The following is a 14,913-nucleotide window of genomic DNA, read 5'->3' as shown; positions in this document are numbered from 1 at the left end:
CAGAAAAACCTCCTCTGCAAAGTAATGATTCTTCGAACAACTGCATTCGACATCTTATACAGACTCAGATAATAAACTGGTAGGCTGTTTATGACTGACTTAATGAGAACCAGCTTTCCAGCCTTAATTAGAACCTTCGCTTTCCATAGGCTAAGCTTCTCTTCCACCTTCTCTATAACCGGCTTCCAAGTTTTCACTAACCGCGAATTTGCTCCTAGACTAATACCAAGACACCTTACCGACAGGGTTGCTTCCTGGCAGCTGATGCGTGAGCATCTTTTCTATCTTTTCATAGTGAATTTGCATATAATTTGTTGAGTTTAATTAAGAATTAATTATATTTTAGCCACTATGGATGCTATTTTGAATTTTGTGCAATTTTATTTATTTTAGGTAGCATTCGGTTGGATTTGATGGAGTTTCTGCAACACAAGAATCAAAGGAGATGGATGCGAGAAGCGACGCGCACGCGTGCCTGACGCGTGCGCGTGAATTAGAGGTATCCATGGCGACGCGTGCGCGTGACTGATGCGTGCGCGTGATTTGAAGATTTGCTCAGCGACGCGTGATTTGAAACACCTCAGAAGTCTCTGATAACTTCTCACTGTCCCCTCCTCGGTCGGGCAGAATAAAATTGTGTCATCCACAAATTGTAAATGTGACAACTCAATATTATCCCTACCTACCAACAGTGGGAGATGCGACCGTTCCTTACTGCCTCACCTATCATTCTGTTGAGCACATCCACCACCAAAACAAACAAAAACGGCGATAATGGGTCGCCTTGACGAAATCCCCTCTCCATTTTGAATGCTTTTGACGGGGATCCATTAACCAGAATAGAAATGGATGCCGACTTTATACACTCCTTCACCCATGCCCTCCATGTACTACCGAAACCCATCTTCTCTAACATGGTATCAACAAAGCACCATTTAACTCTATCATAGGCTTTGTGAAAGTCCAGTTTGATAATCACTGATGCCTTTCTTTCTCTTTTTAGCCAATGTACCGTTTCGCATGCAATTAAAGCTCCATCGTGTATCTTCCTTCCTTTCACAATGGCACTCTGGGATTCTCCAACTAATTCCGACATTACACTCCTCATTCTTTGTGTCAGCAATTTAAAGATAGCTTTATATACACAACCAACAATGCTGATTGGTCTAAGGTCTTTTATCTCCTTCGCCACTATGAACTTTGGTGGCAACGCTACCCATGTGATATTGGAGTCTGCTGGTAGTCTCGCATGCTCAAAGAAGCTTAATACAGCTGTAGTGAATTCCGATCCAATCTCTTCCCAACACTTTTTTATAAAATTCATGTTGTATCCGTCATTCCCTGGTGCTTTCGAAGGTTCACAGTCCTATACCGCCTCCTTCACTTCCTCTGCTGATGACATCACCTCTAAGGCTTCCGCTTCCTCCCTCTCCAGTCGGTTCACTAAACCATCTCTAAAGCTCACCGTCGGGGAAGCTTCCTGGTGGTACAAGTGCTTATAAAAGTCTCGAATCGCCACCTTTATCCTTGCTTGGTTCCTTATTAGTCTCCCATTAATAGCCAAAGACTCGATTTTGTTATTCCTTCTTTTTGCCGAGGCGATATTGTGAAAATATTTAGTATTCCTATCCATTTTCTTGGCATACCGGGCTCTAGACATTTGCTTCCAGTGGACATTCTGCCTAACATACCACTTCTCACAGCATCTCACTAGCGCCCTTCTCCTTGACTCCAACATACCATCATGCAAACCACTACTCACCACTTCGTCCACCTTCTTGATCTCTTCTTCAAACTTTCTTATCTTCTCAACTATATTCCCAAAGTGCTGCTTATACCATATCTGAACCGGAACAGACAACGATTTCATCTTGTCTAGGAACTGTCCATTACCTAATTCCCTCCACTCTTCTTTCACCATTCGTAGAAAACCTTCATGCGTAAACCACGAATCCAAGCTCCGAAAAGGTTTTGGGTCATCAAACTTTCTGCTCTCTTCCATAATCAATGGGCAGTGGTCTGATAAACCTCTTGGGCCTCCCCTTAGTCGTGTTCCCGGATACATCTCTAGCCATCCCAAGGTAACAAGGCTCCTATCAATTCGACTGCACGAGCTCCTCCTAAACTATGTATACCTTCGATCATTTAACGGCAAGTCAACCAGCTCCATATCATTTATCCAAGCTCTAAAATCTTCCGCAGAAGCTGATAATGTAGTAGCTTCTTTCCTTTCTTCCACATGCATAATTTCATTAAAATCGCCCAGAAAACATATCGGAACCTAGCATAACCTTGCAATGTAACTCAATTCTTTCCATACTACTATCTTCTCAGTTCTCACATGTGGTCCATACACCAGACAAACAGCACACTGAAACTGATCTTTTATCACAACCCTTTCCACACACATCCATCTATCTCCTTTATAACAATTAGTGAAATTAAACACTGTTTCGTCCCATATGATCAACAACCCTCCAGACGCCCCAACTGAACTTATATACTCCCAACCAGCTCCATCTCTACCCCAGATACGCATAACATCAAACTTAGTTACAAGCTCCTTTTTTGTCTCTATTAGCCCAAACATATCCAAGCCAAATTTATTTTTAAAATTCTTTAACATACTGAATTTTCCAGCACCACCTAAACCTCTAATGTTCCAAGAACTTATAATCATTTAGCATTAATAGAACACACCTGGTTGCGATACTTTGGTCTACTTCTTATTTTCTCTTTTTTCTTTGCTTGTCGCCGCTTTAGGGCCATTGCCTCATAGTTAGTATTCTAAGTAGTTAATTTATTCATGTCAATTTTAAAGTTCACCAATTGAGATATAAAATTTATAAAGAAAATAAAAATTGAGTTAATTGACCTCAAAGTTTAAATTAACGTTTTTTTAGTAAACATCAATATTCATAGTCTCTATAAAATATATGTGATAAATCACATATAAAGAAATAAAGAAATCACCATACAATTAGTGTTTATAATAATCAGCTTATTGTGTTTTGCTACGACAATAAACAAATGACAAGAACAAACTTTATCAACTGTTGGTATTTATCCTCTTAAATCTGTGTTTACACATAGTCAGCTATATATTATACTGTCCAGAGTAAATAATTCAGAGCTAAAGGTCTTGATCATGAATAACAATGATAAAGTATCAAATCACACTGTAAATATTATTTATCGTAAGGTCTTTGGCAACTTACTTCATGGTGTTAATAATTAACAGAAGATTTGGTGATTTATAATTTGTATTAATTTTTGTTTCTTTTTTTTTTCTGTTTTTTCAAGTCTAGATTGATTAATTGTATTGATGTTTTCACCTATGTTTATTAAACTAGTAATACAACAAAATCACACAGAATTATGATAAAATAGAGTAAGTATTATAAATAGACTAAGCCTAATATTATCAAGGCTTTTCAGCAGTAAACATAATATAAGATTGTTGAGTTTTGCTTGAATAATTTGTAAGACCAGTTGATGTGCAAAGGTCCTCGATCTCCTCCTCTGTCAAATAGCTATAGCCTTGAGGACTCCTCTGCAAACCCAAAAAATGATTTACCTGGCTACTGCTCAAAGAAATGTTTTGTTCTTTATTCCGTTACCTACTTTTAATTTAGTATCTTCTATTTTTAGGGTTCTATAGAAAAAATGTGAAAACAATAAATGAAAATAAAAAATATATTTTATTATTTCCGCTGTTTTGACTTTTCTTTGCAAAATTTTGAAAAACAAAACATTGGAAATAGAAAACAGAAATCAAAACCCGTCTAACAGGTCTGAACAAGATTTCATGGGGAAAAAATTGAGAGAGTAAAGTGTGATCTCCTACCATTAATTTTATAAGTGTAACAAAAAATAAATATAAAAGAGAGAACAATAAAGGATTAGAAATCACACTTTACACTTTATTTTTTTTAACAATTAAGAAGATCCATTCACATTTCAAGGGACATCTTCTTCAGCTTGCAAAATATTTAGAACTTAAAAGGTTCAGAACCAATGAAAAAGAACAAAGATAACTATGATCTGAGTTTACCTCTCTAAAAGGGCGTATAATCCAGGGAGTTGATGAAGTGTAACGCAGAAAAGTGGTCCCCACAAATTTTCCACCACTTCTTAGTATCCGGGTGATTTCAGCAATCTTAAAGAGTTTATATTGGGGGAGTCATTATGAATTTATTTTGAAGAGCATGCAGATACAACAGATAAAGATAATAGTCGAGAAAGTCTAGGGGCAACATTTTTGTTGAAATCTGGCCAGCACTTAATCATAAAAAAAATGAGTAATCCTACACCATTAAAAATATTGATGATGGCTAATTGATGGCTAAATATCACAAATTCTGTTGGCCCCTAGCATTCCTCGATAAAAGTCACCTTCGCATGAAGATATGGAGTATTGGAGTGCACAAAAGTAGTGCACACGGAGACAGCACATTTAGGAATTAGTTGTAATTTTTTTGTGTTGAAGTAAAGTAACATAATTACTTCTTCGCAAAAGAATTTATTCTCATCCAGAAGACTATGTGTACCATATCATAGATTTGTAAGATTATAATGTGTTCCAACCCGGATAATAGTCTATATGTGCAGGCTGTATACACAGATAAAACATTCATGTAATCATATATATGCATGTGTCATGTATGTATACATTTCTTCTGCACATAATAGGTTCATATATTGAGGAAACTCAACAGAAACTACTGTCAAGGGTCAACTTCCTCTTTATAATCTACTACTCAATATCTAAGACTAGAAATCTTGCTTTCCTGCTGCCCTAATTAGGTTAGACACATGTAAATATTCTGTTTCAACATACATTTTTCTTTCAGATTTTTTCTCGATTGCGATATAAAAATCTAGGCAACATTTTAATTAAGCTAGTATCTGAGTCCTGCAAAATGCTTGACACATAAAGATGCAGAAATGCAGTATATGCACAAAGTAATAAGTTAGGCAATGGCAACCTTAAAGCAACATCATGTTTGTCTGATGATTAGCTCAAGCTTCTCAATAGAAAAATTCACAGAAAATATCATGTCACTAATAAGGTTTGCCAGAATGTTCTACTGTTCATAAGGCAATGGCAGCACTTACAGCATTGGAGGGAGATGGCCAACAGTGCAAGGCTGCACCAGCATGAACAGCATCAACTGAACCTGAAGGGAACGGAAGCCTAGAAACATCGGCCCTTACTAGAGCAATATTGCTGCAAAGTGTAACCAATGAGATTAATACATCAATGTCTGATTGAAACATTGAATTAGTTATCATTATGGAGGATTAAATTCAGATTTATGCTGAAAGAGGGGGAAAGTACGCTGTTGAAAGAGTGTCCTCTTTCTTAATGAAATCATAACACTGGCGAAGCATATTCTCTGAAAAATCTAGTGCAACGACTCCAGAATAACTTCCAGATTTAGCAAACTTTCGGGAAAATAAACCACTACCACAGCTGACATCGACAAGCAGACCACCTTTGGAAGATTCAAAGTACTCTTGGGCCACTCTGAACTGAATGAAAAAGAAAAGTTGATGAGCTCAATATATATTATGAAGAAAGCTAAATTAAGTAATAACAGAGAAAAAAAAAAGAAAGGACTAGAGCCACATATAGATTCTAATGCCATTTTGGATAACTACAAATCTGCAATCAACATGATTCAAGCATACCTCTTCATCTGGACCAGGAAAGCCACTTTGCCTGAAGTTCTGACGCCAACCTCTCTCATATAAGAATGAAACAAGTGGGCTCCTAACATTTATATGAAAATGAAATCATAAATACTTTCCCAAAGATTTGGTCATGCAGAAAATTGCATTAAATTACAACTTGTGTTGCAATATGATACAAGGAGATTTTCCCCTATCAAAGGTTTTATATAGTGAAATACAATTATTGGCATTGGTTCATTTAATTACAGCACAGCTGGGTGTAATACATGGATTCCTTTCTTGAAAGTTGTTTACTTTATATAACAGCCAATGACAATTGTATTTCATTTAGTAGAGTTTCTGATTTAATTAACTAAAAAGATGCGAGGTTTGATTAATATAATTGTCATGATCATAGTTGCAAAATGGTATAATACATTTTGTGTGATATGACTTCTACTATGGCATTGCTTAAAGGTGTTGGTGGTTTCCTTATAAGGATAGTATATTTATCTATTATCTATTACTAATTTTACAACCAAAATATACCACATGCCACTCTCTCATTGCAATTGAATTGAAATTTTTCCCACCAAAATTGAAGAGTAATGATATGTAACAAAGTTATCCCATGTAAACAGAGTTGAATCACAATCTATTTATACCTGAAAAGCTCTGTTCGAGCTGGTTGAACTTCAGAGTAATCTCTCAAGCCAGAAGTCACAGTTAGATCTAAATACGTGTCCTTGCTAGAGTAGAATTTATTGCATCCCTTACACTTAAATGCAGACCTGTAGATTGCTGATCTGAAATTCCAAATGAATTTAGTATATTAGAATGAGACAGAGTTTAAGAAACATACAGAATTGAACACACCAAAACTCATGCATATCAGCTCAACCTACATGTTAAGGCCAGGAGGACCTTTCCGTTTCAGGGGCTCAAAGCATATTGGACAAGAGAAGACATCAACTTGTATTTCCTGCTCATTCTGTGTATTTAAACCCTGCGGGTTAAAATAATGATAATTCTAAGTTGGAATATTGGTTTAGGCTTCAACTAGAAATTGATATAAAATAGATATCCGTGTTATGTTATGAATGCACTGCAATGCCAAAATTCACAATGCATCTGAATTTAATATCTATTTCTATATAGACAAAGAGCTAAACAAATTTAGCACACTATTAATACAGCTAATAGACATTGGAGGAGAATTTCAAGCAATGCCACAAATTAAAGTTTTCAAGGAAAAATCTCAAAGTTTCAAGTCATGGACTACCACTAAAAGTTTAGAATCTAGAGTACTTAACAAAAAATTGAAAAGCATCACAAAGACGGTGAATCAAGCCTATAAATTTTGGCATGAAGCACACATTTGAAGTACTGTATAAAGGCCATAGGAGCCTCGGATTTGCGCATACAATTTTCGTAATCATTTTCATCATTAGTATCTATTGTATAATACATCATCCCATAATAGGTACATTTTCATTCATTCCAATATCAAATTCACTTTATCACTACATTTCATCCATCCATATAGCCAAAAATTATTTTTTCTAGTACTAACAATGGACATGAACCAATGGACAATAAACCAAATTTGAGTTATTTAACAAGGAGAAACTAATGTACTCCAATAATTTTAGATTCTCCTGTCACTCAAACATCAATGTTACTTACTTTCCCTAAAATTATAATCAATAGTTCTCAGTTATTGGTACGGGAGACCATCTTAGCATTCCTAGCTAAACCACATAAGAAAGAAGGATTAAGTCAAATTACAGCATTGGAAATCTGCTACCAAGCAAATATCACTAGTAATAAAAATCAACACTTTCATCTCATATAGCTAGAGATGCCGTGAAAACGGAGAAATGCCTCTCATTATCCATACACTATTCATAATTTTATTAAGTTTATATTTTATCTTGGATACCAATTGTGACCTTTGCCAACAGTCATATCTAACTATGTAATTGTAACTCATGAGGCTTCGTTTAGAAAGCAGAACACAAATTCATCCATTAGACATTTCCAAACAAGAAGGTTAAACCACAATTACAAATTTCCAATCAAATCCCTTGCAAAGCTTTCTCTCTTTCCGAATCAGAATCATCTGCACATGTAATCTATTAAGCTCAAAAAGAAGGAATATCATAAATTTTACATTTCTATAATATTTCGTTCGTCACCTTTAGTAAATAAGGACTACTATACGTAAAATAAGACTTTTCATTGTCATGACATCAATTAATAAAAAAAAAAATCAAAATATCATAGTTCAAACTATTGTATCAACCTTTGACTCTTAGGTAAAAAAAAAAAAAGCAAGAAACATTAACTCTAAAAATTAAAGTTGTCAGAGTGAGAGGGTTTACTGTACCGACTCTAGAGTAACAGCCGAGCTTGCATGAATAGTTCGTTGGGACTTGAAGCGGAGGAGGTGAGGGAGGAACTGGGGTTTCGAAGATAGGAAGGGGCATTTGCGAAATTCCGCTGGACACAACGGGCGGAGGAATGGAGCAGAAGAAATGGCCATGGCCTGAGAACTATGCCGCTAGTTCCTGATCACTCGTCCAAACAGAGATACATTTATTTTTTTTTTTCGTTTTTTTGTTAAAACTTATGCAAGAACTATGTACACGTTGAACGATGAGAGGCAAACACGCGGTAAAGTGGGATAACATTAAACATTTGTTCAAAATTCATTTGAGAGACGGTGGGATTTTTTTTAAAGAAAAAAGTTTAATAATAAGTCAAATTTATTGTTTTTTTAGTTTAACAATTTAATAATATAATTTTAGTTTATATTTTTAAATATTAATAATTAATTATTAATAAAAAATAACAAATTTTACATATTTTAAATATTTTTGTAAAAAATAATTTAAATATTTTTATTTATAAATATATAATTTTAAAAGTATAAATAACATACTCTAAAAGATAAAAGAGATACATCAAATTTATGTCGTTTATAACATAAATAAAAAATTAACCAATCTCTATATATATGTACTCGAAATTTTTTATTTGCACAGAGTTTGACAGTTTTAAGTACTTAAATCAATTTATAAGTAATTGGTCATGACCCAACTTATGTGTTCTTTTTGAAAGTTGAAACTTTTTATTATCTTTGATTTGTAAATGCATGAGATTCAATAGTTACATAATCAAACACAATGACTATAATATTATTTTACTAGAATGGTATGTATGCTCATTTCTATTTTAATTTTTTTATTTAGAATTTAGTGAGAAAATTGAAGTTTTTTTAAATATTTAGATATGTATTTATTTTTGTGTATTTTAAATCTTAGAATGTCAGGTAGACAAATAGAGTTTTAAACAAATGGACAGACTACTTGATAAACCAAAATGTTTTACTTTTTAATCTTGTCAAAACTTCAGCAAAGATGTCTCTAAAGCGTGAATTATTAGTATATAATCTAATAATTGTCTTTAAATGAATAATTATTAGTTTCTTCACTTCATTTATTTATTGAAGAGTTTATGATGCATCTAATTTTAATTATGTCTCTCACTTGAGTCTTTTTCTCACTTTTTCTCATAACTACTTTCGTTTCTTCAAATTTAAATTGAAAATCATATACAATTGCAAACAGATAGAATGATGGACAAAGGAGGAGTATACTTTGTTTTTAGGAATAGTAATATTATATGGACAAGAATGACAATGCATAAAAAGTAATATTTTAGATCCCCAGTCAACACTTATTTTTTAAAATTTTATTCTTATGGTATTTCATCTTATGCATATTTAATTTGAATTGCCAATTAATTTAAAAATGTATCCAAACTCAAAATTTTGAAATTGATGTCACTGTTTAATTCCTTTGCTTTTATTTGTTGATATTTGATATGGTAAAAACATTTCGTTTCAGATATTATTTGTCCTTTAAAACTAAGTGACTTAAATATTTACAGGTTTGACAATTTTTAAATAATTATTTATGAAAATATATGAGATTTTGTTGTAATATCTATTGTGTTATATACTCTTTCATATCTTTTACTAGGATAAACTTCCACAAATTTACTCTGTTACCACCACTATTCATGCATTGCTTCTTATTATATGTATCATATTTTCTCTTGTTTTTTTATTGATTTTCTCTTCACAAGTCTTTGATTTGCTATTATGAGTGTTTATTTGGGCGTCAATAAATTAATAAAAAATATATTTTTTCAATAAAATTTTTTATTTTTTAGTGTATTTGATAAATTTTTTATAATAAAAGTAAAAATATTGGAAATTTTTTTTTTGATAAAATATAATTTACATCTTTTTAAAAAAATCTTTTTTACTTAAAAAAATATTTTTCACATAATAAATAAATAAAAAAGTACTTTATCTTATTTTACCTAAATATAATTGATAAATAAATTTTTTTTTATATGAGATATCCAAATATAAAATTACTTTTATTTTTGTAAAATATTTTTTAAAAAATATCATTTATAAAAAGATTTTTTTCAAAAATAGTGTCCAAATAAATCCTTAGAATATCAGTGAAAAAGAACAAAAAAAAATTAAATGAATTTAACTATATAAATATTATTATAGTAGGCATGTGATTTAAAAATACGTAAAGAATTGTTAAAGGTAATAATATTATTTTTTGTTTGTATTTAATCATATATGAGGTCATACACTTCTGAGTTTTTTTTTTCTCTAATACATCACCTTTGTTTTGCCAGGGTTAATATTTATATAGTCTGAGTTAATGAAAACTCATGAAGGAATGATTGTATTTTTAGGATTTTAAATTTTATTTCTGCAATTTATAGAGTAAGAATAGGCTTTGGTAATTAGTATTGCATAAAAGTTTAGAATCATAGTGTTAGTAAAAAATAATTGAATTCGAAGGAGGAGATTATTTGAGTAACCAAGTGGAGTTTTTGGTAAGAAGTTGGTGTCAAAAGAGACGTATTCGGGAACATTAAGTAAGAGTCTAATCGACTTAGCGAATCGAGGAGGTATTCGACAAAGAAGATCGAAGACTTTGAAATCAAAAGAATTTCTAAAACCATCACATGATCAGGCAAAAGAGTGGGAATGATTACTTATGTTTTCGCTCACGTGGGAGTTTTCTTTAAATAAGTATCTTTTTCTCATACTAAAGATTCGATCTCTTCAATCGAATTTGGTCATGGTTTAAGATCTTCTTATTTACATAATTCTAATGATATTGTTAGTCAAATTACTGTTGAAATAGCAGAAGTTCATTGTGTTGAAAATGAAGCTGTTGTTAATCCAACAAATAAAAAAGTTCGTTTTAATCCTATTAAATCAGTTGATTTATCTTTTGATTGCATCTATGATTTAGAATCTTTGGGTTTTGAAAAATACTCAATAAAAGATGATGAACATACAAAAGGGTTCGAATCATAGGATCCCTTAGAAGAAATTAATTTGGGATTTATTGGTGATGTTAAAATTACTTATATATCTAAAGGTCTTGCGGCCCCATTTTGAACTAAATTATACCATCTGCTATTGATTATCATGAGATGTCTGGTCTTGATCGTTCTCTTGTGGAACATCGATTATCGTTGAAACCAGACGCTCGACCTGTAAAGCAAACGCTTCGACAATTTGTTCCTGAAATTAATCAAAAGATTAAAGAAGAGATTGAACGCTTGATTAAAGCAAAATTCATTCGAACCGCTCGTTATGTTGAATGGGTTTTGAATATTGTGTCTGTGATGAAAAAGAATGAAAAATTAAGAGTGTGTATTGATTTTAGAGATTTGAATAAAGCCACTCCGAAAGATGAATATTTTATGCCTATAGCAGATATGTTAATTGACTCTGCTGCAGGGAATGAAATTCTAAGTTTTATAGATGCTTATTCAGGATATAATCAGATATTCATTGTTGATGATGTGTCCAAAATTGCTTTTCGATGCCCCGGAGCGTTGGGCACTTATGAGTGGGTAGTTATGCCGGTTTGAAAAATGCTGGTGCAACATACCAACGTGCTATGAATACCATTTTCCATGAGTATATTGAAAAATTTATGAAGGTATATATTGATGATGTTATGGTTAAATCGAATTCGACAACTCAACACATCGATCATTTGAGAAGAGCATTTATTACTATGCAGAAGAAATGATTAAAAATGAATCCTTTAAATTGTGCGTTTGGTGCGTCAGCAGGGAACTTTTTAGGATTTGTCGTCAACAAAAAAGGGATTGCTATCGATAAGAATAAGGCTGATGCAATTATGGCATTATCCCCTCGTAAGTCGAAAAAAGAACTACAATCTTTTCTTGGAAAAGTCAATTATCTTCGAAGGTTCATATCGAATCTTTCAGGTCGAACTCGAATATTTGCACCTTTAATAAAACTAAAAAATGAATTACCGTTTCAATGGACGGGAGAACATCAAGAAGCTTTCGAGTCAATTAAAGCTTATTTGTCCAAAGCGCCAATAATGATGAATGTTCACCCTCATGAACCTTTGAAATTATATATTACCGCATTTGGGAACAAGATTGAGTGTATGTTAGTTCAAGATGATGAGAATGGCCATGAGCGAGCTGTTTATTATCTTAGTCGAGTTTTAACTGATATCGAGACAAGGTATTCACCTATTGAAAAGTTGTGTTTGTCTTTGTATTACGCTTGCACAAAGTTAAAGTGCTATATAGTTGCCAAACCTGTGAAAATTATTGCACAAACTGACCTCGTTAAATATATGTTGACTTCACCGATGTTATGAGGTCGACTAGGGAAATTGATGTTGCCATTAACAGAGTTCGACTTGCAATATGTTCCAGTCAACGCTGTGAAAGGATAGGTCATTGCAGATTTTCTAGTTAACCATTCGAATAACCTGAATGACCAGGGGGAAAATATAATTGACGTCCATATCGATTATTGGAAGTTATATTTTGATGGTTCGAAGCATAAAGATGATGCAGGAGTGGAAATTTTGATTATCTTACCAGAGGGAATTCCATCAAAATTTTTGTTTGAGTTAAAATATTCTTGCTCGAATAATGTGGCTGAGTACGAAGTTTTAATTTTGGGCCTTGAAATTTTGATCCAAAAAAGGGGCTTTAGAAGTTCAAATCCTTGGGGATTCTCAGTTACTTTTTGAAACAGTTGTCAAAGGAGTTCAAATGTAACAAAAATATTTAGCAACGACATGGGAATTGTTAACTTCCTTTCGAAAGGTCTCATTAGTCCATATTCCGAAAATTCAGAATGAAATTGCTAATGAGTTGGCTCAGATTGCTTCGAGATATAAAATAGACCCAGAAACACTAAGAAAATTGGCCAAAATTTGTCAAATATTAGTGTCGGTGGAAGAAAGAGAAGTTTTGTGTTTGGATGCATGAGAAGATGATGATTGAAGAAAACCTATTGCTGAGTATTTAAAAAATTCCCATATTCAAGTGGATAGAAAAAAAAGTTGAAAGTAATGAATTTTGTATTAATGGCTGATGAGTTATACAAGAAAGGAATCGATGGAAGTCTTTAGAGATGTTTAAGTCAAGCCGATAAAGATATTGCTTTAGGGGAGTCTATAGAGGTATATGTGGCGCTCATCAGGCTGGGATAAAAATGAAATGGGTTTTACATCGAAATCATGTTTATTGGCCTTCGATGGTTAAAGATTGCATCCATTATGCAAAGGCGTGTCAAGAGTGTCAACGCCATGGAGTGGTGCAATAGATTCCAGCGTCTGAGTTGCATTCGATCATTAAGTCATGGCCATTTTGAGGTTGGGCTTTAGACCTAATTGGGTTGATACACCCTCGTTCGTCGAAGAATCATAAATTTATCTTGGTAACTATAGATTATTTCACGAAGTAATCATAATTGAATTCGAAGGAGGAGGTTATTCGAGTAACCAAGTGAGTTTTTGGTAGGAAGTTGGTATCGAAGGAGACGTATTCGGAGATATTAAGTAAGAGTCCAATCGACTTAGCGAATCGAGGAGGTATTCGACAAAGAAGATCAAAGACTTTGAAATCGAAAGAATTTCTAAAATGGTCACATGATCAGGCAAAAGAGCGGGAATGGTTACCTATTTTTCGCTCACGTGGAAGTTTCATTTCAGATTAATCAGTTAAGGATACAGCTATAAATACCAAAAGGCTCGAAGTCACAATGGTTGGAACTTTTCTTCAGAAAACACTCAAGCACACTCATATCCTAGCGACTTTCTGAGTCTGCGTTCAAGTTTCTTTTCTATAGGGTTCCTTCCACTGTTTTCTATCTTTTTAATTTACATTTTTTGCAAACTTTACTTTCCTTGCAAATTCACTTTTTGAACAACATTTAATTTCTTTGCCAAATTTCCATTTTAGCATCTTTAATTTCTATGTCAAAAGTCCTTTGACTCAATTGAAGGCAATTTATCACTTTATTTAAATTCAATGCAAATTATTTTGATTTCAGTCAATTTAATTTTCAAAATCTTTATCTTTCATTCTTTCAGTTTTTTTAATTCTTGTCTAATTCGAGGAACTTTGATGAACTTCTAGAAAACTGGTACTCGCAAAAAAGAGAAGTAGGTTTCGTTTTCAGACCATTAGAATCGAACCACCATCGATTTACTAAAAATCAACAAAATACATAGTATCCATTTAGTAGTTACTATGCCAATGCTTAATAGTGATCTTGATCTCTCATCTTACAAAAAGGTTCCCACTTTTTGCTAAAAACATAGTAATTATTTTTTTATTTTTGAATCTTTATGGTTTTTTGTTTTAACAATAGTTATTGTACATGTATAATTGTCTAAAAAATTGAACTCTATCAATTGTTATACAGATATATGAAGTATGAGATAGAGTTGTTAGTACCACTCTCTATGCAGGTCCTTTAGTATTGTCTGGCTTATTTTATACTTACATTTAACAAATTTGAGATATGTTCATTTATTTTTATCAAAAGCCAATGTTATGGTGCTGAAATGAAAAATTTTCAGCACTTACTGAAATGATGCTGAAATGAAAAAATTTTAGCACCTATTAAAATGATGGGGACATATGTTACTAATGACGCGTGTTAGCATGAATGTGATAGGATAAGAGATGAACTCAGTGAAAGCAACAGTTAATAGGAATTTGTCGGAGACACATGACGTAATTATATGAGTGATTAATTGAGTGAATTAGGCGATTAATTATTTTTTAATTTTTAAAAGAATTGAGGGTTTTTTTGTGAAGATTGTGTGTGGCCTTTCT

The 14,913-nt window shown here is 32.8% G+C and overlaps 2 protein-coding genes across 3 annotated transcripts; both read right to left on the bottom strand.

Annotated features, from left to right (window-relative positions):
- Positions 1 to 1,366: 1,366 nt before the first annotated feature.
- On the bottom strand, positions 1,367 to 1,921 carry LOC130939626 (uncharacterized). Its single transcript, XM_057867716.1, has one exon. The coding sequence runs from the start codon at positions 1,919 to 1,921 to the stop codon at positions 1,367 to 1,369; it is 555 nt and encodes a 184-aa protein (XP_057723699.1).
- A 1,179-nt stretch (positions 1,922 to 3,100) lies between these two features.
- LOC130940971 (uncharacterized methyltransferase At2g41040, chloroplastic) lies at positions 3,101 to 8,343 on the bottom strand. Of its 2 annotated transcripts, none has more exons than XM_057869290.1 (8): positions 8,066 to 8,343; positions 6,582 to 6,667; positions 6,342 to 6,482; positions 5,695 to 5,776; positions 5,342 to 5,535; positions 5,119 to 5,230; positions 4,055 to 4,159; positions 3,101 to 3,553 (listed from the first exon to the last, which is right to left on the bottom strand). In XM_057869290.1, exons 1-8 carry the CDS (start codon positions 8,219 to 8,221, stop codon positions 3,425 to 3,427), a joined length of 1,005 nt encoding a protein of 334 aa, XP_057725273.1. In that variant the 5' UTR covers positions 8,222 to 8,343; the 3' UTR covers positions 3,101 to 3,424. The 2 variants fall into 2 exon arrangements, with proteins under 2 accessions (XP_057725273.1, XP_057725272.1); XM_057869289.1 differs by having other exon boundaries at positions 3,107 to 3,553; positions 6,582 to 6,682.
- Between the last annotated feature and the right edge of the window lie 6,570 nt (positions 8,344 to 14,913).

Source organism: Arachis stenosperma, chromosome 7 (assembly GCF_014773155.1).
Source record: "Arachis stenosperma cultivar V10309 chromosome 7, arast.V10309.gnm1.PFL2, whole genome shotgun sequence".
NCBI classification, from domain to species: Eukaryota; Viridiplantae; Streptophyta; class Magnoliopsida; order Fabales; family Fabaceae; genus Arachis; species Arachis stenosperma.
The sequence above is the reverse complement of the archived record's forward strand: the minus strand, read 5'-3'. Positions and strand labels throughout refer to the sequence as shown.